This window comes from Papaver somniferum, chromosome 9, assembly GCF_003573695.1.
Source record: "Papaver somniferum cultivar HN1 chromosome 9, ASM357369v1, whole genome shotgun sequence".
In the NCBI taxonomy this organism is placed as follows: Eukaryota; Viridiplantae; Streptophyta; class Magnoliopsida; order Ranunculales; family Papaveraceae; genus Papaver; species Papaver somniferum.
Genome location: NC_039366.1, coordinates 170,757,141 through 170,780,669, shown reverse-complemented (window position 1 = coordinate 170,780,669; position 23,529 = coordinate 170,757,141). Strand labels below are relative to the sequence as shown.

The 23,529-nt window shown below is 36.9% G+C and overlaps 5 protein-coding genes across 6 annotated transcripts; 2 read left to right on the top strand and 3 right to left on the bottom strand.

The window, feature by feature from the left end:
* Positions 1–1,736: 1,736 nt before the first annotated feature.
* Positions 1,737–4,009, top strand: LOC113313263 (10 kDa chaperonin, mitochondrial-like). Its single transcript, XM_026562010.1, has 3 exons — positions 1,737–2,005; positions 2,259–2,398; positions 3,732–4,009. The coding sequence occupies exons 1-3, from the start codon at positions 1,901–1,903 to the stop codon at positions 3,778–3,780; spliced, it is 294 nt and encodes a 97-aa protein (XP_026417795.1). The 5' UTR covers positions 1,737–1,900; the 3' UTR covers positions 3,781–4,009.
* A 178-nt stretch (positions 4,010–4,187) lies between these two features.
* On the bottom strand, positions 4,188–7,109 carry LOC113308844 (rhodanese-like/PpiC domain-containing protein 12, chloroplastic). The gene is made up of 8 exons (XM_026557291.1): positions 6,672–7,109; positions 6,146–6,265; positions 5,599–5,690; positions 5,353–5,453; positions 5,036–5,146; positions 4,802–4,910; positions 4,661–4,711; positions 4,188–4,455 (listed from the first exon to the last, which is right to left on the bottom strand). Exons 1-8 carry the CDS (start codon positions 6,925–6,927, stop codon positions 4,375–4,377), a joined length of 921 nt encoding a protein of 306 aa, XP_026413076.1. The 5' UTR covers positions 6,928–7,109; the 3' UTR covers positions 4,188–4,374.
* A 328-nt stretch (positions 7,110–7,437) lies between these two features.
* LOC113309520 (probable protein arginine N-methyltransferase 3) lies at positions 7,438–10,577 on the bottom strand. The gene is made up of 7 exons (XM_026557949.1): positions 10,233–10,577; positions 9,636–10,142; positions 9,401–9,498; positions 8,766–8,844; positions 8,428–8,670; positions 8,162–8,329; positions 7,438–8,076 (listed from the first exon to the last, which is right to left on the bottom strand). Exons 1-7 carry the CDS (start codon positions 10,512–10,514, stop codon positions 7,630–7,632), a joined length of 1,824 nt encoding a protein of 607 aa, XP_026413734.1. The 5' UTR covers positions 10,515–10,577; the 3' UTR covers positions 7,438–7,629.
* Positions 10,578–10,685: 108 nt separating this feature from the next.
* LOC113309521 lies at positions 10,686–18,156 on the top strand. Of its 2 annotated transcripts, XM_026557952.1 has the most exons (8): positions 10,686–11,070; positions 11,179–11,250; positions 14,405–14,511; positions 14,718–14,773; positions 15,504–15,672; positions 16,442–16,717; positions 16,895–17,698; positions 17,884–18,156. In XM_026557952.1, exons 1-7 carry the CDS (start codon positions 10,817–10,819, stop codon positions 17,665–17,667), a joined length of 1,707 nt encoding a protein of 568 aa, XP_026413737.1. In that variant the 5' UTR covers positions 10,686–10,816; the 3' UTR covers positions 17,668–17,698; positions 17,884–18,156. The 2 variants fall into 2 exon arrangements, with proteins under 2 accessions (XP_026413737.1, XP_026413736.1); XM_026557951.1 differs by lacking the exon at positions 17,884–18,156 and having other exon boundaries at positions 16,895–17,783.
* A 1,294-nt stretch (positions 18,157–19,450) lies between these two features.
* LOC113313513 (metal-independent phosphoserine phosphatase-like) lies at positions 19,451–22,285 on the bottom strand. Its single transcript, XM_026562298.1, has 6 exons — positions 22,160–22,285; positions 21,241–21,415; positions 20,523–20,633; positions 20,269–20,400; positions 20,089–20,164; positions 19,451–19,918 (listed from the first exon to the last, which is right to left on the bottom strand). The coding sequence occupies exons 1-6, from the start codon at positions 22,195–22,197 to the stop codon at positions 19,701–19,703; spliced, it is 750 nt and encodes a 249-aa protein (XP_026418083.1). The 5' UTR covers positions 22,198–22,285; the 3' UTR covers positions 19,451–19,700.
* Positions 22,286–23,529: the final 1,244 nt, after the last annotated feature.

The following is a 23,529-nucleotide window of genomic DNA, read 5'->3' as shown; positions in this document are numbered from 1 at the left end:
CGGACGTTTTTGGGATGCTCCTAATAACCAACGAATGGCAAGTGCTTTTCCTCCACGAAAAGTAAGAAATTCGGCATATTTTGACCAATTCAAGGTGAAAAACAGGGTTGATCCCTCGTCAAAACTTGGATAAAGTTGAGCCAAAAGATCCTGATTCAAGATAAATTCATGGGGAAGTGGGATCTCCTTAGGATCTACTCCAGCGTCTAAAAATTGGATTAACTCATAGGCGAGGGTCCATCTGCTCCAAGAATCTAAGACTCAAAAGAAGCGGAAAATAAAAGACGATAGTTAATGACCTCATTGATCACGGACGCTATCTCTTAAAATGCTCTCACTACTCCCAGAACTCAATCACCGTCCTTTGATGCTGAAAGTTCTCATAGCAGGGGATCTATGAACTGGGGGAGAGGCCAAAGATGGGCTCGAACCATCATTCCAGGATTTGCAGTCCAATACATTTACATTATCGATGTGTCCGACTCGGAGACTCCCGCGTCCAATTGTCGAACGTGAATTTAACATGGACACATGACCATTTTAAACGCATCTGTGCTGCACGAGCGATAAGTCTCTGTAAAAGCTAGTCTCAGGACTAGTGATATTATTTTTTCCATTAATGATTAACAAACTTACTCTACAAACTCCACAAAAACCGATTGAGATGTAAACGCTAGGTCTCATGGTTGTTTAGATGTGACCCACATTTTCTGGTGGGTTCACCATCCACTTATTAGGCCGAGTACAATGATAAGGGAATCCCTTAGCTATCCCTTATTTGAAGCGTCGCCAAATGCCCAAAAGTTATCTCACTACGGGAAAAAGGTATCCCTTTGCTAAACAACATGGAAACTCAGTTTCCGTGCAAATAGTGCAAAACAAGAACTCATTTTCCGTTTTTTCCCTAAATTATTTACCGTAGAATATTTGTATAGGTTAAAAGATAATTAAGAGAAAAAAAAAGATATAATATAATAGGTAAAAAAAGTTTTAGTAAATTAAAAAAGTGAAAAAGAGAAGTTTTAGGATAAAATAGTGAAAACCAGAAACGGATACTCAATATCCGTTGGTAAAGGAAAAGCAAGGACACGATTTCCGCGTGATTTCCCTTCGCTACACGGCGTATCACAACTTTAAGGTGTAGCTAAGAAATATCGCTACTCTAAAGCGATATGGAAGACCATCGTAGTTGGATTACTCTATAATTAAGTTATAGCGAAGCGAAATTGCTTTTCATAGTGATTGGCTTTAGCGGGTCTCCGAGGGAGTTTGTGGTTTGTTCGTGTAAAATAGTAAAATGGTTGTTTTTTCTTTTTCCAAACTGGGAGCCACTGACACGGACACAAGATACAAACACGACACAACACGACACGGATACAAGGACCGTCAAAACTCAAAATCATCAGGACACAGACATGTTTATATACGTACTAATTAAATAATTTTTATATACTAAAATCATAATGTTATGCTATATCAAATACATTAATCACACAATTATATGAAAAAAACTCAATTTTATGCTGTTAGGTTAGTCTACGTGTAAAGAAATTAACTATTATACTAATTTTGTGGCACACTAGATTACCCAACTAGTAAAATGTGCACCGTGTCGGTGTCCACGTGTGTCCGCGTGGGACGCGCGTCGAACACACAGGGCCCCAATATCCGCGTGTGGGTGCTTCATAGTTTCCGAGGAATTTTGCTTTTTGGCATGGGCTGGTGCCTAGTGGTAGTCAACATGGGGCATCACCAGTTGATATCTAACCGTACAAGCGAACCCTAATTGCCTAATAGCAGTAACTCATAAACCCAAGAATCCCTCTTTAAAACCCTCAAAGTCGTGAGAAATTAATCATCAGTCGCATTCTACAGACGATTTGTTCCAAAAATTACTCTAATGGCGAAGCGTTTGATCCCATCTTTGAATCGCGTTTTGGTGGAGAAGATCGTTCCTCCTTCCAAAACCACAGCCGGAATTTTACTCCCTGAGAAAACCGCCAAGGTATAGTCTTCCAAAAATAACTTCTTTCTCTCCCTCTATATCCATGTAACATTGTTGTTTATCAATTTTCATTTCGTTGTTTACTAAACTTCATGAGTTTTTCAATTTTCATTTCGTTGTTTATCAATTGTTAAAATAGATAGTTAAAAGAAAATACCTAGGCTGAGATAACATTTGATTTAAGTTGGATCATGCAAACTATATCGCCTGTTGATTAATGTCTTTAGGTTGTTATTTGTTGTGTTTGGTTCAGTTGAACTCTGGGAAAGTGATTGCAGTAGGTCCGGGAGCTAAAGATAGAGAGGGGAACCATATTCCTGTCTGTGTAAAGGAAGGCGAAATTGTCCTCTTACCTGAATATGGAGGAATGAATGTAAAGCTTGGTGAGAAAGAGTAAGTTACAAAATACTCTCTCTTCAACATTAAAGCATCAAACAGTTGTTATTTGTGAACATTGTTTAACAATCCCATTACCATGACTTTGGAACATTAAATTAGTTATGCATTGGTTGTATTTTCAATTAGTTAAAGGATTCGGTTCAGCGCTAAACAAGACAGTGCTAGATCAGGTTCAAATTCTTTTGGGAAGGAGTTGACATTGTGACATGGAGATTTCATGTTTACCTAGTTAGGGGAGACCCTTATGCAGGTGGTCTTATGGTGGTTTTGGTCTAGTTCCTTGGCCACTAAGTAGTTTTTTATTTTTACTCTCTCAACTGATAAAACAGAACCTATTAAGGTAAAATCAGTGTATTTTGCGTATACTCCGGGAGATGTGCATGATGTGATATACATATGTATCATGCGTCTCATATCCCTGACTAGTACTTCTAAAGCTGACAACCCGACTGCATAACCGAAAATATCTCTTGTTTTCTTAGTAACACCAGTTCAGATTGACTGGATAAAGTATACCTCTTCGCATTGTTGTGTTTCCGTAAACAACGTCAAAAGGCTAAAGTCAATACCACATATCTTATACCCACTCCCTATATATCGCTCAGTTTTCGTTTCCGTTTATTCCTCTTTCTTTTGGTATGAGGTATTTTCAAGAACCTTAGAAAAATGACTTTCGGTCGAGAATCCAAGGTCTAGTTGCTCTTCTGAGAAAAACCTAGTCCCCTTGTTTTTACTTTTTAGTTGACGTAGCCGAACTTGTTGCGTTTTTCACCCTAGGAGATGTGCATGTGATATACATGTGTCTGATGCGCCTTATCTCTCTGATTAGGACCTGTATTAGCTAACATAGATATATCTAGTTTGCTCTTACACAGTGATTCAGGACAAAGAATACCTTTTCCTTCTTTCTGCTATTTAACTAAAAAGGCTAAGTGCTTATAAGCCAATACTAAATATCCAATACCCACTCGCTATATATTCGTCAGCTATCAATTTCTCCTATGCTTCTTGTTTTTGTATGAGGATATATTCGTGAACTTCGGAAAAAATTGCCTTATGGTTGAGAATCCAAGGTTTAGTTATTAGTCTAAGAAAAACCTTGATAGTTCAACCGAAAAGAAACCTATGAAGGAATATTGTTGTTAACCCTTTGCATTAAATTATTTCTTTTGAAAAGATGAACTTTTTAGGATGTTTTGTACCTTTAAAATCATATACTCCGTATTTTTCTTAAGATGCGTGTGTTGATTGTTTACAGACGAATTATAAATTCATTTAAAGGCGCAATATGTGATTTTTTTCTAATGTTCCTTTGAAATCCTTACAGGTATCTCTTGTATGGAGATCAGGATATATTGGGAATTCTGCGCGAGTAATTCCATCCTTTGGCGGCCAAGCATAGAAGTTATTTAGAAGGGTTTTACTGATAATGGTCACTAATTGCAGTTTTAGGTTGTAGGCAGTAAATAAAAGTTCTATTTTGTGCTGACTCTTTTATGCTATTGAAGCTGCAAACTCCCATCAAAGTTATAACAATTATGAAGAGTGAACTTCTGAATTTTAAGTATATTCCTTAATCGTATTCGCTGGTGTGTTACCTGATAATCTTGGTGAATTGATTTCATTACGTTGGCCTTCCAATTGATCGCAACTGCATGCAATTTGCTAAAAGTGTCATCCATCCATGCCTGTTGAAAACTGGACGAGGATGAACTGCATATATGAGTACTTTTGGACAAATTTGCAGTAGCACCAAGGACTGTTAACCCATATAGAACATCAATGAAGGGGGTACAACACGAAAAGACTTTTATTAGGAGACCCTCCTATCTTGCGTATCTGTGACCAGTTTCAGTGTTACATATTTCGTTTAAAAAGCTTTAAAGATATCATCAAAACTGAAGTCTTCATTTCAAGACATAACATAAGTCGTATACATCTAGTTGATCTAATAAGACAATCATCCTTTGCTAGTAAGTTGGGATAGATGGATCAACTTTCGCTGAATATGCATGAATTCCTCCAGCAATGTTGAATACTCTCTTGAACCCCTACAAGAAGCAATAACAAATTATCAGCAGTGACGTGATTAAATGAGATTTTTTCTTCCCAGCCAATCCGTGAAAATCATTGGCAAAAGATTGATCACTTATTATAGGGAAAGTCAAAAAGGTTGAGTAAATTCAAGCATTGAAGGTATTCACAATTCATGTTCCACACAATCAAATAAAATGGTCAAAGAAATGAAGATCTAACCTGTGCCTGGAGCCACTTTGCAACCTGTAGAGACCGAACTCCGTGATGACACTGCAGTTCGAAGAATGAAGAAAATTAAAACATAATTTTTATCAATACCAAGTATATCAACCTGGAAAAATGTAAACACTTTAAGAATACCAGAACATAAGTGTCTTTTTCAGGATTGAATTTGGTTGTTACTTCTGACCCCCAACTGCCAAACTGACGAAGAGGAAGAACCTCAAAACCAGGCAACGAAGCTTGGGTGCTGTTTCAACAAAATAATTAGAGATGAAAAATATCGAGCCTTGAAGATAAAAAGCTTCGAATTTAAAATGAAGCTCCCTTAGTTAACTAAGAGAAGTCTGCAGAGACATTTCGCAAGATTCATACATTTCTTCAGGTTCTCGAACATCTAATAGTTGGGCCTCTTCATGGAAACTTGGGTCTTGCATTTTTATATGAAACTCCTCTGGCTGAACATCTTGAAGCACAGCTTCTTCCCTATATACACACAAAGGATGTGAGAGAAAATTCTTTGGGAGAATTATTGTCTTCTTTTTTGAGATCCTTCTAAAATACCCGACATTTAATATTTACCCCTGATGCAACAGAGTTTGTTGCATAATATACAGTTTCTCTTCGCAAAAAGTAAATGAACCGCTAAGCTTCCTTATTTATTCAAACAGATGAAGGTCAAGAATATATACCTCTCAGACACTACTTGAAGCAAGTGCCATCCAAACTTGGTTTTACATCGAACAACTTTGTTTAAAGGGGCACTAAAAGCTGCTTCCTCAAATTCTGGCACCTTATTTAGGATAGGTAACCAAGAAACAAAAGTCAATCACGGATCAACAAAATGGAAGAAACACTATTCAAGAACGGATGAACAGAATTTAAGAGTGCTTTAATACAACATGTGAAAGTAGTATATGAATAGTTTCAAGATGTACCATCTGCCCCTTCCTAACCCATCCAAGCATGCCCCCCTGATCTTTTGATGGACAAATTGAGTACTCGACAGCCAAGTCACTTAGATCCAGTCCTGCATACATGAATAAATTACCACTCTATTAAACAACAACAAGGTGCTGCAAATCTCTTACTAGAAATATGTAGAAAAGGGAGAGAGTAACAGAGCGGGGCGAGAGAAGAAGAAAAATAAGATAATTTGGCATTTATATGTACCATGTCAGTGTTCAACTATGCTACTTGATTAAGATGTCCATAACATGCTAACAATCGGATATGAGACGACTCGTCTCACTGGCAATAAAAATAGGTAAATGTGTCATTGACTTAAAATGCAGGGAACGATTTATCACTTCTATGGGGTGTTAAATGAAAAAAAATTCATCTTTCACTTCATGAACCACTGGGGGTCTGGGACTACATAAAAGCTAACAATCTAAGCTCACACAATCAGATACAAGAAGCAAGATGTAAAGCCTAAGACGTGTTGTTTTTAATTTGCTTTAAATGCAGTTTATTGTTTCTGACCTCTTGCTATACTCGCTTGAAGCTCCACCAGAAGTTTAAGATCCTCTTCTTTAACAAGTAAATGCTGAACTAGGATTTCCCGGCTTTCACCTCCTCCACTGCTTCCAGAACTACAAGAGGCTGTAGACAGACACATACACACTCAGAGCTTGAACCTATACAGAGTGAAGAATCCATCTTAACAAGCTTTTTACAAAGTAAAACATCGGAAAACATCCATTTTTATGCTTCAAACTATCAAAACTCAATCTCACTTTACACAATACAACGGAAGACCTCCTACCAATGGATGAATGACAACAAGAATAGCTGTTCATGGTTAATTACCAAGTTATTAACACGCACAGTTACTTCAATAAAAGAATCAGATTTGATCAATCCCCTATTATTATGTCTCACCCAGAATGATACACAAAGAAAATCTGAAACTAACAGAAATCAAAATTAGAACAATCCATTCACCTGAAATCGTACTAATTACATGAAGAACCAAAACACGAGGGTTTTACGAGAACCCAGTACTGACCTCTTCCATTAGGAGTTGTCATGCCTTTTCTCTTAGACAAAGTAATATCCTTGAAGCTGATAGGTGATAGAAAATGGGAAGCTGAAAGTGATATAGATGCGAGTGTGATAAAGGGTTTAGAAAAAGAACAAGTATGAGTAGGTTTCAATGGAGATAAACTTAATCTATTACTAGTATTCTTGAGGCTACGTAAATAACTTGATGTTGGCGATGGTAATTTTATTGAATTAGGGATACAACAAGCTCTGCTCCACATTATTTAGGGTTTCTCAGCTCTTCCTTTCTCTAGAATTCTTCCTTTTGCGGATTCAATTGTAGTCGTCTCAGTAATGGCGGGCTTGTTCTCTTAAACAGTTCTCAACTTCCATCCACTGGTTCCCAGTTTCAAGAAATTCAACTCAGTCCCATGGGTCGGTGCTTCCGGTTTGAATCTGCTTTGGGTCCGTGCCTGCGTCAGTGCTTCCAGTTTGATATTAGCGTCAAGTTCTCTGTTACGTTTTACTTTCACAGAATAGGTTAAATTGTTGGAATTAGTGAATTAGATTCATTTATTTTTTAACCATGGAATGACATCTGAGGAGAACCACCCGAAAGTCTCCACGAGTGAATCTTTCCCATGTAAAGTTGAAACTGATAAAAAAAGGATGGTTTTTTGAACTACCATGAGAGTAAATATAATGCTGAACTGTGTATATTTTAATTGTAGTAAGCAGTAACTTCGACTGTTTGTTTCAGTATCCACACAACTCCTAAGTCTTACCTAAAATGCTTAAATGTCCATCAAAATTTTACTAGAAAAGTAAGGAGTAACTCAAGTCACAACAACAAAACCTTAATCTGCACAACAGAACCTGGAGTTGTACACAGATGCAATTCACTTCCAAAAAAATACCATCAAATTGCCCTTTGTAACTTCTAGGAATCTCATCTGTGGATTAACAAACAGGAACCAAATTGTTTATAGATTAAAGATTTGAACAGGATAACTTTGTTTTCGACCATCTACGCCGACTGCAGAAGTTTCCAAGGATATATCAATGCTACGATGCTCCACTGCACGAACAATGCTGATGCGTGCTTGGATTTTTGCAGCGGGGTAAGATTCAGTTCCGATTTTTGCCACTCCGTCGGCTTCGGGTTTTGCAAGTGCCAGTGCAATTGGTTCCGGGAATGTGAATATAGTCTGGGACCAATGTGTACTAGGACTATAAGGTGATGTAGAGAGGACCGTTGGCATTTCCTTGCAGAATCTGCTACTGAAACCAGTCTCAAACCAAAGGATCACTCCATAACACCAAGTTGATTTGGAATTTTCATCTGTCATTGAAAGATCTGACTTCGCCTCCAACTCGAAGCTTGACGTAAAGTCCATCTCTTCAGCCTTCATAGTTGCCAAATCAAAAGCCTGAGAAACAAAAACCAATTTTAAGTAAAAGTTAGATACAAAGTAATCTCGACCGGCGCATAACATTTTTAAAAAATGAACTAACCTGGAGAACAGCACTCTGGGTCACTATATCGCGACTGTCCAGCACATCAACTATAGGGTTTTCTGAAGCATCCTCTACAACCTCCTTACTAATGCAAGACATATTGAAACCATAAACATTTTCCCAGAATGGGATGCTGGTTCCACTTTTTCCAAAACCTGCTACGAACTATACAAGATGCCTCAATCAGAAAGTGTGTAAAATCACTAAGGTTAAAAGTTAAGATGCACAAGAACTTGAAGCAGAACCAGTTATAGAGAACTTACAATAGTTGCAGTGTCAGGGAGAATGGCACCACCTGGTTTTAACCAGCGATCACGGGCATAAAGCACTGAGGTAAGCATCGTTTCATATAGGAGACAGTATCCCATCCATTCACTTAGTAATACGTCGACACTGTGAGGTGGAATTTGCACCACTTTGTCAAGCTCTTCAACCATGCCTTGAACTATATTGACTACTCCAGTGCAATGCTCTGCATCATATAACATTCCATTTTCTCTGGCAATCTGTGTTCATGCATACATCCATGCCATTAAAACAAAACCAATCTTCACATACACAATTAGAGAACAGAAAAAATAATAGAGAGATGAGCCTATACCTGAGTAGCCACTGAGGCCATTTTTTCACTGCCTTCTATTGCATACACTCTTGAAGCCCCTGCTTGGGCTGCGAAGAGACTACAAAAGATAATATGAAACACAGACATGAGAAACAAGTAATGTTCATGGTTAGGACTGCCAGAATGAAGACATTTATTCAATAAACAGAGAATAACCAATTACTGGATTTATGCAACTAACTTATCTTTTTACCCTTTATATGACGGTAGGGAATATGAGGCTCAATTGAAATACAAAATTCAAATATTTTTGACAGAATCAACCAACAATTACTATCCTTCTATTTCAGTAGAAGTTGAACCAACCATAGCAAGACTTCAATGTTCATGAAAGAGAAGATTACTAGAAGATTACTAGAAGAATCTGCAACAAGATTTTCTATAGAATTTGCAGGATTCAACTAGGTCCAGATAGCTCATACAGAGACTCATTATAGTCTCCTACTCTTACATAATACAGGTGGAAGCTACTAGTTTTAGAGATTAGCTACTAGTATCAGAGATCATGGAAGAACTAGGATGAAGGTTCATAAACTGGGTCAATTTCTGAAAGAAAGTAGTTGCACTCACAGCACGACATAACACGGGGATACAAATGAACAAGAAGAACCAACCTTAGTATTCCAGTACCGCAACCAACATCCATAACAGTCGCATTATTCATGAGAGAGGGATTATTCAAGATTGCTCCTCTATAAGCATCCATTCTCACCTACACGACAAGATTCTGTGAGTCTATACTGAATTTCTATAGCATCAAAAGTAAAAAGTGAATTTATGCAAACCTCTGATTTCTTGAGGCACAGATTAATAACTAGTGATTCTTCTAATTGAAAAATGAGAAAATACCTTATCACTGATCATCTCTCTATGGATGCCAAATTTGCCATATGCCCCGAAATAATTCTCATTTACAGTCTTGATTTCCTTTGCAACAACATTTGCAAAAGAAACCTTTCCAAGCTTACGCTTTTCCTTATTATTAGATGATTCACTATCTTTACCAACTACTCCACCATTAAGTGTGACCTTCTCCAATGATCTTAACATGTCCAAAGACCCATTTGACTCTGGGAATTTGTCTTTGTTTCCATTTTCCTTACAAGAAGGAACCACATCCATAATGTCCTCATCCATGAGCTGATTCATTTCAACATCTTGATTGTTTTCTAGCTCCATCAGTATTTCCTCTTTATCAACCGCCATTGCAAAATCTTCTTCCTCATCATCTTCATCCACCCAGAAGTTGTGCAATAAGGAATCCTCATTCATGAAAGGTTTCAGATACTTGTCATCTTCCCAACATCGCTTTTCATTCTCCAAACAACTCCAACTCCAACCTTGATTTTCTGCTACCTAACAACCAAAAAAATCAACTAAGTTTAACAGATTAACACATCAAACCAAGATATTAAGTAACAGACAGAAAAACGAATAAGAAGGTACCTGAGACCTGACGTAATTGATGAGCTTAAAGGAATCGTAAAAATTCAAGCTTAATGTTTTCTTTATACTTTGAAAATCAAAAGAATGATTAGAGCTACAATGTTTGAAAACAGATTCGATGGATTTGTACTTTTCATCACAGAACAAACAGATAAATTCTTCTGCTTCGTATTCTTCATCAGTTTTCCAATCCTCCCAATCTTCATCAAGCTTCTGTTCCAACCCTTCGTCATCGTCACTATCTTCGTTAAGTCCATTTACAATTTTGAATTTGTCCGCCATTGGATTACTAAGTTCTATTCAGTGGGAAGAAGTCTCTCTCTGATTAAAACCTTACAAAACCCTAGCAACATCAAGGTTTTGTTGTTTCCGAAACTTCCAATTTACTCCCTAAACACCTAACCAAATCACTCGTAAGCCCTCAAGCTATCACAAGTATTGTTCCGGCACTCGCTTAAAACTCTTTGGGCGAAAATATCCACTTTGTTAACTTCTTTTTCTTCTGTGAGATTATTAGGGTTTAAGGAATCTCCCAGAGAGGTGAAGTTGGTGTAGGAGGAAGGATTCGCTGATTTTGTCCAGGAATGATGGAATTAGGGTTTCCTAAGATAGAGACAGAGGTGGAGGATGAAGGAAAAGAGTATTCAGTTAAGTTGGTTCCTTGGTTAAGCTGGAATGAATGGAACTGGGTTCGTGAATGTTTATTTTCCTCTTCTACAGAATCCATTAATGAAGCTCTAAAAAGAATATCGGCATGGAGAAGTAGAGGTTGTCTTCCTATTGTTATTGAAGTTACAGCCTCTATTATTGAAATTCAGCTGAAAGATCCTTTCTTCAGGTAACCCCAACAAGTCCAGTCATTAATAGTGTTGATATTTGGTCAAATTCTTCAACATTGGTGTGTGTGTTGATTACCCCTTTTTTTATTTCCTGTTTGATGCTGTAGACTGGGTTCCAGTAATGAAGCAGTAGACTCAGACGAGATTCTGTCCATGCTACACTGCATGTCCATTCTGAGGTGAAATGTTTTACTTGTCCCACTCATGAGAAAATACAAATTATATAAAAAAAATGAGAGTATTAGTAGTGCAACATCCCATTCGGAACCTGATATAGATTGTCTACAAATTTTTGATTGCCATGGATGAAAAAGAAAAACTAACTGGTTGTTAGGAATTAGGAAGTCTTGACTGATTTTAATGTGTAATTCAGCAACACGAAATTTACCAATTTGATTTTCTCGGCATTATGTGTTGAGTTTGAGAAGCAAAGTGGGCAAGAGTTTCACTTGTGAAAAACTTGATTTTATTTATCACAAGTTTAAATTTACACACGATGCTTTATACACACTCTCAAATTCACACAGAACCTTACCTGGAATTGATTTTACTACTACTCAACTACTTAGTTCTCAACTGATCTCTCAACTTACTTTTTGATTTCTGACTCACTTGCTCGATGCTTACAAATGAGGATAACAACCTCTATTTATAGTGATCTAGAGAACTATCTAGACACTTAAAAGGAACCGACTTTATAGGACATTCTAGAGAAATACTAGCTAGATATTTCTAAGTATCATCTAGAGAGTTGACCGTGCTCTAGATATTTCTAGAGTGTAAAGAACTGCCTAGATATTTCTAGGTTTATCCAGATAGGTGTGAGCACCTGATTGAAGTCGGTGGTGAACTTCAACACCGACTTCCTTCTTGAACTCCTTTTGTGCGACCATGCCGAGTTGCATCCGGAATTTGTTAAATTCTGAAGTGTTTAGTCCTTTGGTAAGTACATCGGCCATTTGGTCGTCCGTCTTGATAGACTTCATTTCGATATCTCCCTGCAGTACCTTTTCTCTTAGAAAGTGGTAGTGTACTTCCACGTGTTTAGTCCTTGCGTGGAATACTGGATTTTCAGCTAGTTGTATAGCTGATTGATTATCACAGTATATTGGTACTGCATAGTCTATTGTTCGGTGTAGATCCTTTAGTAATTGTGACAACCATGTACTTTCCTGGGCTGCATTTGCTGCTGCTCGGTATTCTGCTTCCGTGGTAGACAATGATACTGTAGGTTGTCTTTTACTACACCAGGATATTGCTGCTGACGATACTGAAGACATAGCCAGTTGTCGATCTCCTGGTATCATGATCTCCAGCGTAGTCTGCATCCCAATGGCCAACCATTTTAGTTATTTCTCCTTTCTTATATAGTAGTCCCATATCGACCGTATTCTTCACATATCTTAATATTCGCCTAACTGCTTCAAGATGAGGCTTTTTAGGCTCCTGCATATATCGACTTGCTACTCCAACTGCGAAGGCGACGTCTGGCCTTGTTAGAGTTAGCTAGATGAGGCTTCCTACCAACTGCCTGTACATAGTCGGATCTTCCAAGCTCTTTCCTTCGTAGGCACATAGCTTGCTATTAGGCTCCATGGGTGTAGAGATTGGTTTGCACTCGAGCATTCCAAATCTCTGTAATAAGTCTTTCGCATACTTTTGTTGACACACAAATATTCCTTTGTCGTTTCTTTCGATTTCGAGCCCTAGGAAGTGCTTCAGCTCTCCAAGTTCCTTCATTTGGAATCACACCGATAAATTCTCTCTCGTCTTCTGAATTTCGTCAGTGTCGTCACTGGTGATGATTAAATCATCCACATGTACTAGCACTATTGCCAGTTTCTTATTTTGTTTCTTAACAAACAAACTTGAGTCAGCAGGGGCAACATTATAACCACATTGAACTAGAAACTCCGCAATCTTACCGTACCAGGCCCTCGGCGCTTGCTTTAAGCCGTATAAAGCCTTCTTTAGCTTGCTGACGTGATGGGGTTTGGTTTTGCTCTCAAATCCCCTTGGTCGCTCCATGTATATTTCTTTATTTAACTCTCCATTTAGAAAGGCATTCTTCACATCGAGCTGCCATAGTTTCCACGACTCACTTGCCGCCAGTGATAAAAGTACTCTTATTGTTGTTATATTTGATACTGGACTAAACGTTTCGTTGTAGTCTAGCCCATACTGTTGTGCGAAACCCCGAGTAACTAATCGAGCTTTGTACCTGTCTATTGACCCGTCAGGACGAGTTTTCAACTTGTAAACCCATTTGCAAGATATGGGTCTTACATCCTTAGGTTTTGGAACCAGATCCCAAGTTTGATTTTGGTTCAATGCCGAAATATCTTCGTCCATAGCTTTCCGCCATTCTTCCTTTTTTGATGCTTCTTCATAAGTTGCAGGTTCATCCATAACTTCAGCTATAGCTGCACTGCGATATTTTGGGTTGGGCCTTCGTACTCTAGTTGATGCGTGACTGCCAATATTTATGGTTAGTTTGGTTGAGTTTAGCAATTCCTCCAGTTGCATTAACAAGATCTGCCATCGTGACACTTGCAACACCCTTTCGCAACTTAAATTGACCAACAAACTCACAGTCCTCGACTGTATACTCTCACGAATGCGATCTCAATCCGCGGCTCCCCTGACCGTCCCGCTCTGATACCAAATGTTGAGTTTGAGAAGCAAAGTGGGCAAGAGTTTCACTTGTGAAAAACTTGATTTTATTTATCACAAGTTTAAATTTACACAGGATGCTTTATACACACTCTCAAATTCACACAGAACCTTACTTGGAATTGATTTTACTACCACTCAACTACTTAGCTCTCAACTGATCTCTCAACTTACTTTTTGATTTCTGACTCACTTGCTCGATGCTTACAAATGAGGATAACAACCTCTATTTATAGTGATCTAGAGAACTATCTAGACACTTAAAAGGAACCGGCTTTATAGGACATTCTAGAGGAATACTAGCTAGATATTTCTAAGTATCATCTAGAGAGTTGACCGTACTCTTGATATTTCTAGAGTGTAAAGAACTGCCTAGATATCTCTAGGTTTATCCAGATAGGTGTGAACACCTGATTGAAGTCGGTGGTGAACTTCAACATTATGTTCCGAGCCATGGTGCAGTAGAAGTGTAGATGGAAATTTGCATGCTGACAGATGACTGGATCTTTTTGTTATACACAGTGTTTGAGTTTTATAGAGACGTTTAATTAACGTGCTTACACTTGTTATTACCTTTTCATTTTCTTTTTAGTTTATTTTTGTGGCTTCGTTAGAATTTCAGAAGAAGTTTAGGCTTACACTTAAATCTCATTTGTGAAGGCTTGTAAATGGGGTCGTTGAGAAGACACGGAAGAAATCAGAAGTTTCGATTGCTGATGCAGCAAATGCAATCGGTATCCCGCGTATGCTGATAGATATTCGTCATGGTGAGGATACTTAATCTACTATTTAATATATACCCCCTCAAGGTGAATGTTATTTAATTCCCATATCTTCAGTCACACAATCATTAGGTTTGAAATAGATGGGATTTCTAATTTTTTTTTTTTTTTTTTTTTTTTTTTTTTTGTTGAGGTCTCTGAGTTTTGGGCATATTGTACCTTATGCTGTTTTATTTGATTATATTTTGCAGAGAGTTCTCATCGTAATCTACCTTCACTTAACATTGTTCGTCTTGCCTCTGTAAAGGTACACAAAGCTTCTGTCACTAGTGGTTCTAAATATTTTCAGGAGCTGGTAGTGTATGTTTTTCCCGGTTGAGATGCAAAACTTCCCGTTAGTTTGTTTCCATCATATAAGAGTAAGTTAGTTTCCATTATATAAGAGCTGGTAATATAGGAATACTAAAATAAAGGAAATCCAGTATTATCTACATGACAATGAAGAATCAAGTTTCTGTGTTATGGATGCCAATATTATCCATCCTTATCCAGTTTATATTATTTTGTTGACAGTTTAGGCCTATTTCTATTCTACTGTGTTGAGTCCCAGTTCATTGCCCATGGTAGGGAATCTCAGCTAGATAACTACCACGAAAGGTAGGTAAAAACAGAATAATAGAGCTACGATATAAGCTTAGCTTTCCTAGGAACCAAATTGCTAACATCTTTGAATGTTGGCAGAGAAAAGCAGACATGAACCTGGGCCGGGCTGGTTCATTAGTGAGTGTTCACCTTGTATCGACCTGGGCATAAGATACCACTCCCAACAGAATCTGGATTAGAAACTAGTCGGAATAGGAACAGTTGATTTAGAAATTACTGCTACTTCTGGGAAGTTTATACGAATCAAACAGGGAAAGAACCTGATACTCCATCATCCCACTAATCTCCAATATCACTTTTGCCCTTAATCTTTCTTATGGAACTTCAGCTCATTATGCATGATTTATTATTGTTTCTACCTTTTGAACTTTCAGGCACTTGACTGGCTTAAATCTTATTATTGGGAGCCTCAAAAGAATTCCTTACCATTTAACACGGATGGAAGCACTAACATCAAAGAAGAAATCAAGTCTAGATTGCATGAATTAGCTTCTCATTTAACCAAGAAGCAGGGCTCAGAGCCTCCATCAAAGAAGGCAAAGCGTAAGTTTAATATTGTAATTTAATCAGGTTAAGCTTTGACGTGATACTATGGTTTAACTTGCTTCTAATCATATGAAAATCAAAATCAAGATTCTGTTCAACATTTTTTGGTCCTGTCTTTTAAATACCTTTAACTGGATATCCTTTGGTAATCTGCCTTTGATTTGTAGTCTACCGTGGTTCTTTTGCTTGCCTGCATTAATTGGCTCATGTATAAGATAGTGATAGAATAAACAGTTTTAGACTTCAGAAGAATCTTACAATAGCGTGGATGCTACATTATAAATAAATAGTCTTTTTGAGCCTTCCTTCATGTGTCCTGGAGGCTGTGAACTCCTTATTATCTTTTGATATAACGTATCTGATATTGCTAACTTTTACATGAATTTTCTTTCCCGTTATGGACATTTGCTAGGATCCACTAAAGTGCTCTGAAGTTGTTTTATTCTCGTTTATGAAGAAAAAAATCCTCAAAAGTTGTCATGCGTATGAAGCAACCACATAAAATCATTTTGAAGCATTTTCCAAGCTTATTAGTATTTCTCCACACCCTGGCTTATATGCATATAATTAGGTAATTTCGGGAAGTACATCTCTCCACATTGGAGTTTTTGGGACCTGCAAGATGTGCTTGTTCGACTATAGACCCTCAATGTGCATTTGGGGAGCTGATAAACTTCGGAAAACCAATGATCTCCTGAGTTTTTTTCTTTTGCACAAATAATATATGCTCACGCACAAATGCTTATAGGCGAAAATTTGTTTTCAGGTTCAAAGAAACAGGTTAAAAGGACTCTGCTTGTCCTTGTGCAGTTATACTCTTCTTTCCCCATGGAAGTGGTTGCCATGATGCTGGAGTTTCTTTGTATATCAGGGGGTGACGAAGCAGGACCTGTGGATTGTTCTAAAATATCCGCAAGCGCGGCAGATATCTGGAAACTCATGGTGACCAGAATTTCATCTAAAGAGCCAGAATTTCTGCTAATGATACTCAACGAACTTCTTCAAATGATTGGGACTCGAGAAACCAGGGCACTCGAAATTGGTAATTTGGCTTACGACTGTTTGTAGCATTTTCTAATTCACTAAAACTTCTGTTTTACTAAAAATTTGCGTATTGTTACCCAAAAACACCCTTTTTGTAACCCATACACATAGAAACTTATTGGGTTTGACCTTTGGTGCTGAACTTTTCAATGTCTTCTCCTTGTGAACTCAACAGGGTTATATCGACTCTCGGCGTCGCAGTACAAGGCTGAAAATCGTCTCCTTGAATACCTTTCTTCATTGGTTCCATGGCTCATTGACAGATTAAAGAAAGGAAAGGGTCCCAGTAAGATAGGATCTGGGGATAAAAATCTAATGGAACTTCTGAGAAAGTGTCTTCTGGTATCTTATCCGGGCAATACTCACCTTTCTGAGTCGGCAATACTTCTTGCTCAAATGTTGGGAAATGAAAATCTGGTGATAAAACTAAAAAAGCTTTCTAACTTAAGATTACCGAGTATTACATATGCTGAAGAATGCTCCAGTCTCCCAGGGGTTGAAAAGATCCTTTATGAGCAAGAGGTCTCTATCAGTGAAGCAGCAAAGAAGCTGGAGCTTCTCAAACTACGTCGAGCAAAGGGTAATTCCGGGAACACAACAGCAATGCCTGCTAGTGCCAGAGAGAGAGAAAGCACGTGGAAAGAAGCTGAGTTTTGGAACGCATGTCCCATTGGTATGTTGCCTCGTGTTCTTGGTTCAACAAGTGTTCTTCCCGTTCTCGATCCACAAATCAAAAGGCCTGAGGATGTGCAAGTTACAGAAACCAGTTGTTGCAGTAAGAGACAAGCTAATTGTGATGTTGAGTCACTGGAGATTTCAACTTTAAATGAGATAAAGAGTAGTGAAGCAGAGGATTTGAAAGGTTATTTGATGATTGGTGGTGTTTGGAAGAAGGTCAGACAAGAGGAGATTCATGCTATTGAGTCTGCTATCAGAATTTTGGTGTAACGCGTTAAAATAGTTATGTTTTTGATTTCAGGTAAATTTAGAAAAAGTCTTTACTTATATGATCATTGGATAAATTATTGTCTTTTGTGTTTAGCATTTCTGTCTTTTTACTAGCATCCTTATGATGGTAGAAGTAGAATATGTGGCTTAATTTATCTATAGGTTTTTCTTGTTATGTTTTATTCAACAAAAAAAAAATTACTTATAATTTGGAAGGTGGAAGAGGATGGCAGCTGCACTTACAGTATTAGCGAAAATGGTAGAACAGTTGCAACACAATATTTATGTTCAGAAAGACGGATACACTCCCAGCAAGATACTATTTCTTAAAAGCAGAACATCTCCAAGTGAAATCCCTGTCCATAACTTCACATAACTATGCAGCAAAGACTGGGTATTAAGGCTCTTTAGAGCATTTTCGTTTAGTTTCATGTCCTTGAAGGATCTTTTGAGCTGTAGTAGATATGCAGCCTGATTAATCATTAGAAGAGTGGTTCAGATAGGTTACTTCTCACCGCTGCTGAACTGCGTGATTTGTAAAGGCGATGCCATTATTAACGGGGGGGGGGGGGGGGGGGGGGGGGGGGGGGTGATACCATTTGGACAATCCGATGGTCAGGACTCAGGATCTGCTAAAATTTGTTTGTCCTTTATGTAAGGGCATCACCCCGCTTATAACAGTATATCCCTCTTTATAAATCGTGGTGAATCTTATGGATGAAATAAAATTGCAGTTCTTTTAAGATAGTTTCTTGATGCATTTGAGTATCACCTATCCAGCACTAACCATCTATTTATAAGATTTGCAATCTGATTTGATATAGTAAGTTAGTAAAACTGGTTTTGATAAAATTTTACATAACACCATGTCACTATCCCTTGCTTTCCAGATGAACCAGGTACTCTCTAGAACAGTTGATGTTTGAAATTTGAAAGTTAATGTTTGTGGCATGTCGAGCCAAACCTCATCTCTAAAATCACAATGCATGTATAAGGAATATTTTCTTCAGCTATAAAGCGGAGAATGAGTCCTATCAAAAAAGAAAACAGGAAAAAAAGAAAGAAAAAAAGGCGAAGAACGTCAGGTGTTTTTCTATGCTGCACACGCAAAGATGTTACGAGAGCATTTCTACACAGGAAAGAAAAATAAAAAGTAAAATTAGTATTCTGGTTCCAAGATTCTCGTAAGTCTTCATGTTGCTTTCATTGCTTGGAGGTATAGTTAGCTTGTGATGCAAAGATTTCACTCTAAAAACAGCATTATTTGTTAGAGACCATTTAATTGTATCGCTTGTGCAATCAAAACAGATGCAAGCTCATGGACTTCTGTAAACTCACAAGGTTTCTAGGGTAGTTCAACAATAGAACCCTCCGTTTGATGATCATGTATATAGTTAGATGTGCTAAAAATCCGACACTAACTTCACATTTGGTGTTTTTTTCTCTCTTTTCCGATAGCGTTAAAACTAAAACTAGTTGCGAAATTCTTTTTTTGGAGGATGTCTTCCTTCAATGTGCACCCAAGTCTCACGTAAACTTAGTGCATTTCGTTGTGTTACCGTCTTATCTACCCGTTTGAATTTCTAAGCGACTGAATTCCTTCATATAGTTCTCCATTTTTCCTCCATTTTGAGAAATATAAATAGTTTTTTTTTCTTGAGGGGGCGGCATGCAAGGAACTAGCTGTATGTTCCACAACTTTGTTTATTTTATTTTGCCGATCTGAATGATCAACTGAAAACTAATGTAACCGCTTAATCCAAATAAACATACTCCAAACATCTTCTATGAAAACAAATGGTACTTTTTCATAGAGAATCTGATAACCAACCTGAAATTTATATTCTCAGGTAATTCATGATAGACATTGATCTTATGTTGCAGTCTAATTTATTCAAATAAACACACATGCATCCCACAAACCAAGTATACACAAATAAACCGTCCAATAATTATTTATGCTGCCATGGACGAACACTCTCGTAGTAGTCGTAGATAATCATAATGCCAAGTTCCAGTTATTATTGATAGGTTTAGTGATGGAAAGCATCCCCGTTGAATCCGCGTTGGAGAAATCCAACTTCATTGAGGTGACTAACATCACTCCATGTCTTGAACACCCATTTCTTCTCAGTGAGATGGACTACATTTATCGATGCATTCATTATTTTTCCTGCACTGGGTTTACCAGTAACCGCCATGTAAATGGCTCTTAGAACACCACCGTGTGTCACCACGATAACTCGTTCACCTGTGCATACACAACAAACGGTGAATTAGTACTAGATCTTTCTATTTGAATGCGCCCATTGGTATATGTACATTTTTTTTTAATGTGAAGATAAACTTGAAAGTTTTGTATCAAAATCTCAACATAATCATGTAAATCAGGATGGAGTATAACTTATGATATTTACATACCTTTGTGTTTAGATGCAATTTCTTCGAGAGCAGAAACAGACCTCTCGCACAGTTGATTAAAGCTCTCTCCTCCCCCCTGTGTAAATGTCATGCACACGATATTTCAAATTAAGAGATGACTTGTAGCGGATGAACCACTGATGAACTTGATTCTCTAAATTTTATTAGGTAGTTACTTACAGGGATTTCAAGGTCTGTCTCGGAAGAGAAGAAAGCAAGGTAAGCCTCGGGTTCTTTCTCTTGAATTTCACTCCAGTAGTAACCTTGTAGGCTTCCTACATGTCTCTCCTTCAAGTCTGGCACTTCTATCACCTGATATTAGTTGATATTATACACATATTAGTGAACTCATATTCGGAAACTCTCGTTACAATCACTAGTAAGAAAGGGAAAAAAGGAAGCAGCGTGAAGTTATGAGAGAACAAAAAATCAACCTCAGGGATATGGCATGCCTTGGCAATCATTTCTGCGGTATTTTTAGCACGCTTGAGGTCAGATGAGTATATGGCCGCAGGTTTCAACTCTTTTCCTAACCTAGCTGCGATCTGTAACAATAACATCCATAGTTGCACTACCAAATTAATTAGCACATATATAATAAGGGGATAAGATCATAATATCTGGGCGTTTTTCTCACCAAGTACCAGATGCCCGTAAATCAAGGTTATCCAAAACAAAATGGTTAATTTTTTGTGACAGTGTATAGTGCACAAGGAAAAGAATATTTTACAGAATTTTCTTTACTTAAAATTCATTTTCATTCACGCTGTCACCAAAAAAAGACAAAAAAAAAACTACTCCCTCCGTTACTTTTTAATAGGTCAGTTTCTTTTTTTGAGAAAATTAAGGAAATTAAGAGAACTAATTATTGAAAGTGGTCCTCTAGACACTTGTCAATAAAAGAAGTGAAGTGAAATGGTTCACATAACACTTGTCATCAAAAGAAGTTAAAGAAAAGTGGTCCCAGAAAATTAAAGTAACATTTGACTTTCCCAATTAGGAAACTAACCTATTTTTTGAAATATTTATTTATAGAAACTGGCCTACTAAAAAGTAACGGAGGGAGTAATATCAAGGAAGCGCCAATTTAAACATGTCAAAAAACGGTGTCTGATATATTAATCTACAGGTTATGTAGGAAAGGATATTAACTGCATTGGCTTGCTTCCATCCAGCCTCATTAAGCTCAGATTCTAAGCTTCCTTGAATTCTTCCTGCGTTGTTCCATGTGGTCTCCCCATGTCGAACTAATACAATCTCAGCCACATTATGTGGAACTTCTCTCGGTCCCTCTGTGTCAGCTACCATTCCAACCATGGCGTTGATTCTGGTATTTTGACAGAAATAAATAGACAAATTTCAGTAACTAGGTTTTACACGTAAATGAATAGAGCATAGATAGTTGTTTATATGTAGTTAGTTTTTCTGGTTGGTTGCATATAGCTAGTACGTAGTGGTTATTGCGGGAAACATCACAAATATCGTTCCATTAAATAGCTGTACACGGTAAATTCTACCAGTACCTATATATATATATATATATATAATAAACGGAAAATGGATCATTTGTCCAAATATTTTTAAAACATGGTTCAAATGGACGAGTAAACTTTAGTATGGGTGAAATGGACAAAAAATATAGCAAGAAGGAAACTGGATTTATCCTGGCTTAAACTTAAAAAAGAGCGAGGATGAAACTGGATGCATCCTGATGTAAATTAAAAATACGAAAAAATATTTCAAAATGGGTAGGATGAAATTGTTTACATCTGGCTATTTTTACACTCTTGTTCATTTAAACAGAATCAAATTTTACATGTCTTTTTCACTCATGAATTGTTGATTTTGGTCTTTTTAACCAATTTTGTGATTAATAAAAATGAAACTCTTGTCAAAAGGAAAAAAAAAGAACGAATCTATACAATCGAAAAACCAAATCTACTTGATGAATGATGATCGAAACCAAAATGGTTGATAAAACAGTAAGACGAAAACAAAAGGGTTACGAAAAATGATTGTATATGTATATTGAGTATGTAAAGGAATAAATTCAGAGGAAATATAAACGTACGCAGACTGTTCATTAGAAGAAACAACACAAGCTGCCATTTGATAGATACTGTACGAGATAGAAATATTTATGGTTTAGAGAAAAAGAGAGAGATAGAGAGAAATATTTAGTGCAATGCTAAACTTGGTTTGTGAATGAAGAGTGGCCAAGCTTAATGAGTATTTATAGAGGCAAAAAGTAGACCCTTTATTGACATCTGAATACTGAATTATTGCTACGAAATTATTGTTATCTTAAAATAATGGTATTTAGTAATACGAAAAATAAAGGAGAGCAATTTTTTAAATTAATTATAATCAGTTAATGAAAGATTTAATACATGGTAACTACGTCTCCTGTCAAATTTGGGAGGAACCAATAGCCGTGTTGTCATTGGACGAAGTTACAACTCGTAAGGCTTTGTTTGTTTTATCTGGTAAACAAAACGTAAGGGTAAGTGTGCAACTATATGTCACCTGTAGCGTATTATGGCTTAAACTTGTACAAATATTTTGTAAACTTGCCGATTAAAACAGGGAAAATAAGTTAGACTTTTGTTTTTTAGTAACTAAGCATCAAAACCTGGGAGCACACAGAACCAATGGCTTACTTGTCGTACAGTAAAAACTCTATATATCAATAATACTCTATATATTAATAAATGCGAATTAAGTGTTTGACCCTCCTTCACTCTTTCTTACTCAAATGGACTTTGACTTAAAATTCATTTTTAAGAAAATTAATTTATTTTATTGAAACGACCCTTAAAAAAGTAGGGCCATTTGGATAAAGATGTTTGATGATGTTATCAAATAAACTATATCTTTAATTAAGGGTATAATCGTCATGCCAACTTGAACATAACATGTCTCACGAATCATACGTAAGAATTCGACAAATTTTATATATTTGGAAAGCTTTTTAAAAGACTTACACAACGAGCGTAAATACAACTATCAAATTTTCATTTCACATTTTTTTTATTCTTTAAATATTTTTTTTCATATTTGCCCTATTTTATAGTGTGCAGACAATATGCACACTGCTTTTATGTGCAGGAAATATGCACACAGATTTTTGTACATAATTTTTATAATTTTCTTCATATTTTATAGTGTGCAGGCAATATGCACACTGATTTTATGTGCAGACAATATGCACACCGGTTATTTTGTTAATAAAATATTTCAGGGTCACTAGAATAATTTGCAAATTTTATTAAATAACCCTGGGGTCAAGAGAGTAAAGCCCATAATTTCTAGGGTCATGAGAATAAATTACTCTATTAATAACCTCTATATATTGATAAAAAATCATAGTCCCAATTTGGTTCAGTTATAAATAGTAATAAACTGCACATTTTAATATAATACTCCATCTGTTTTTTGAAA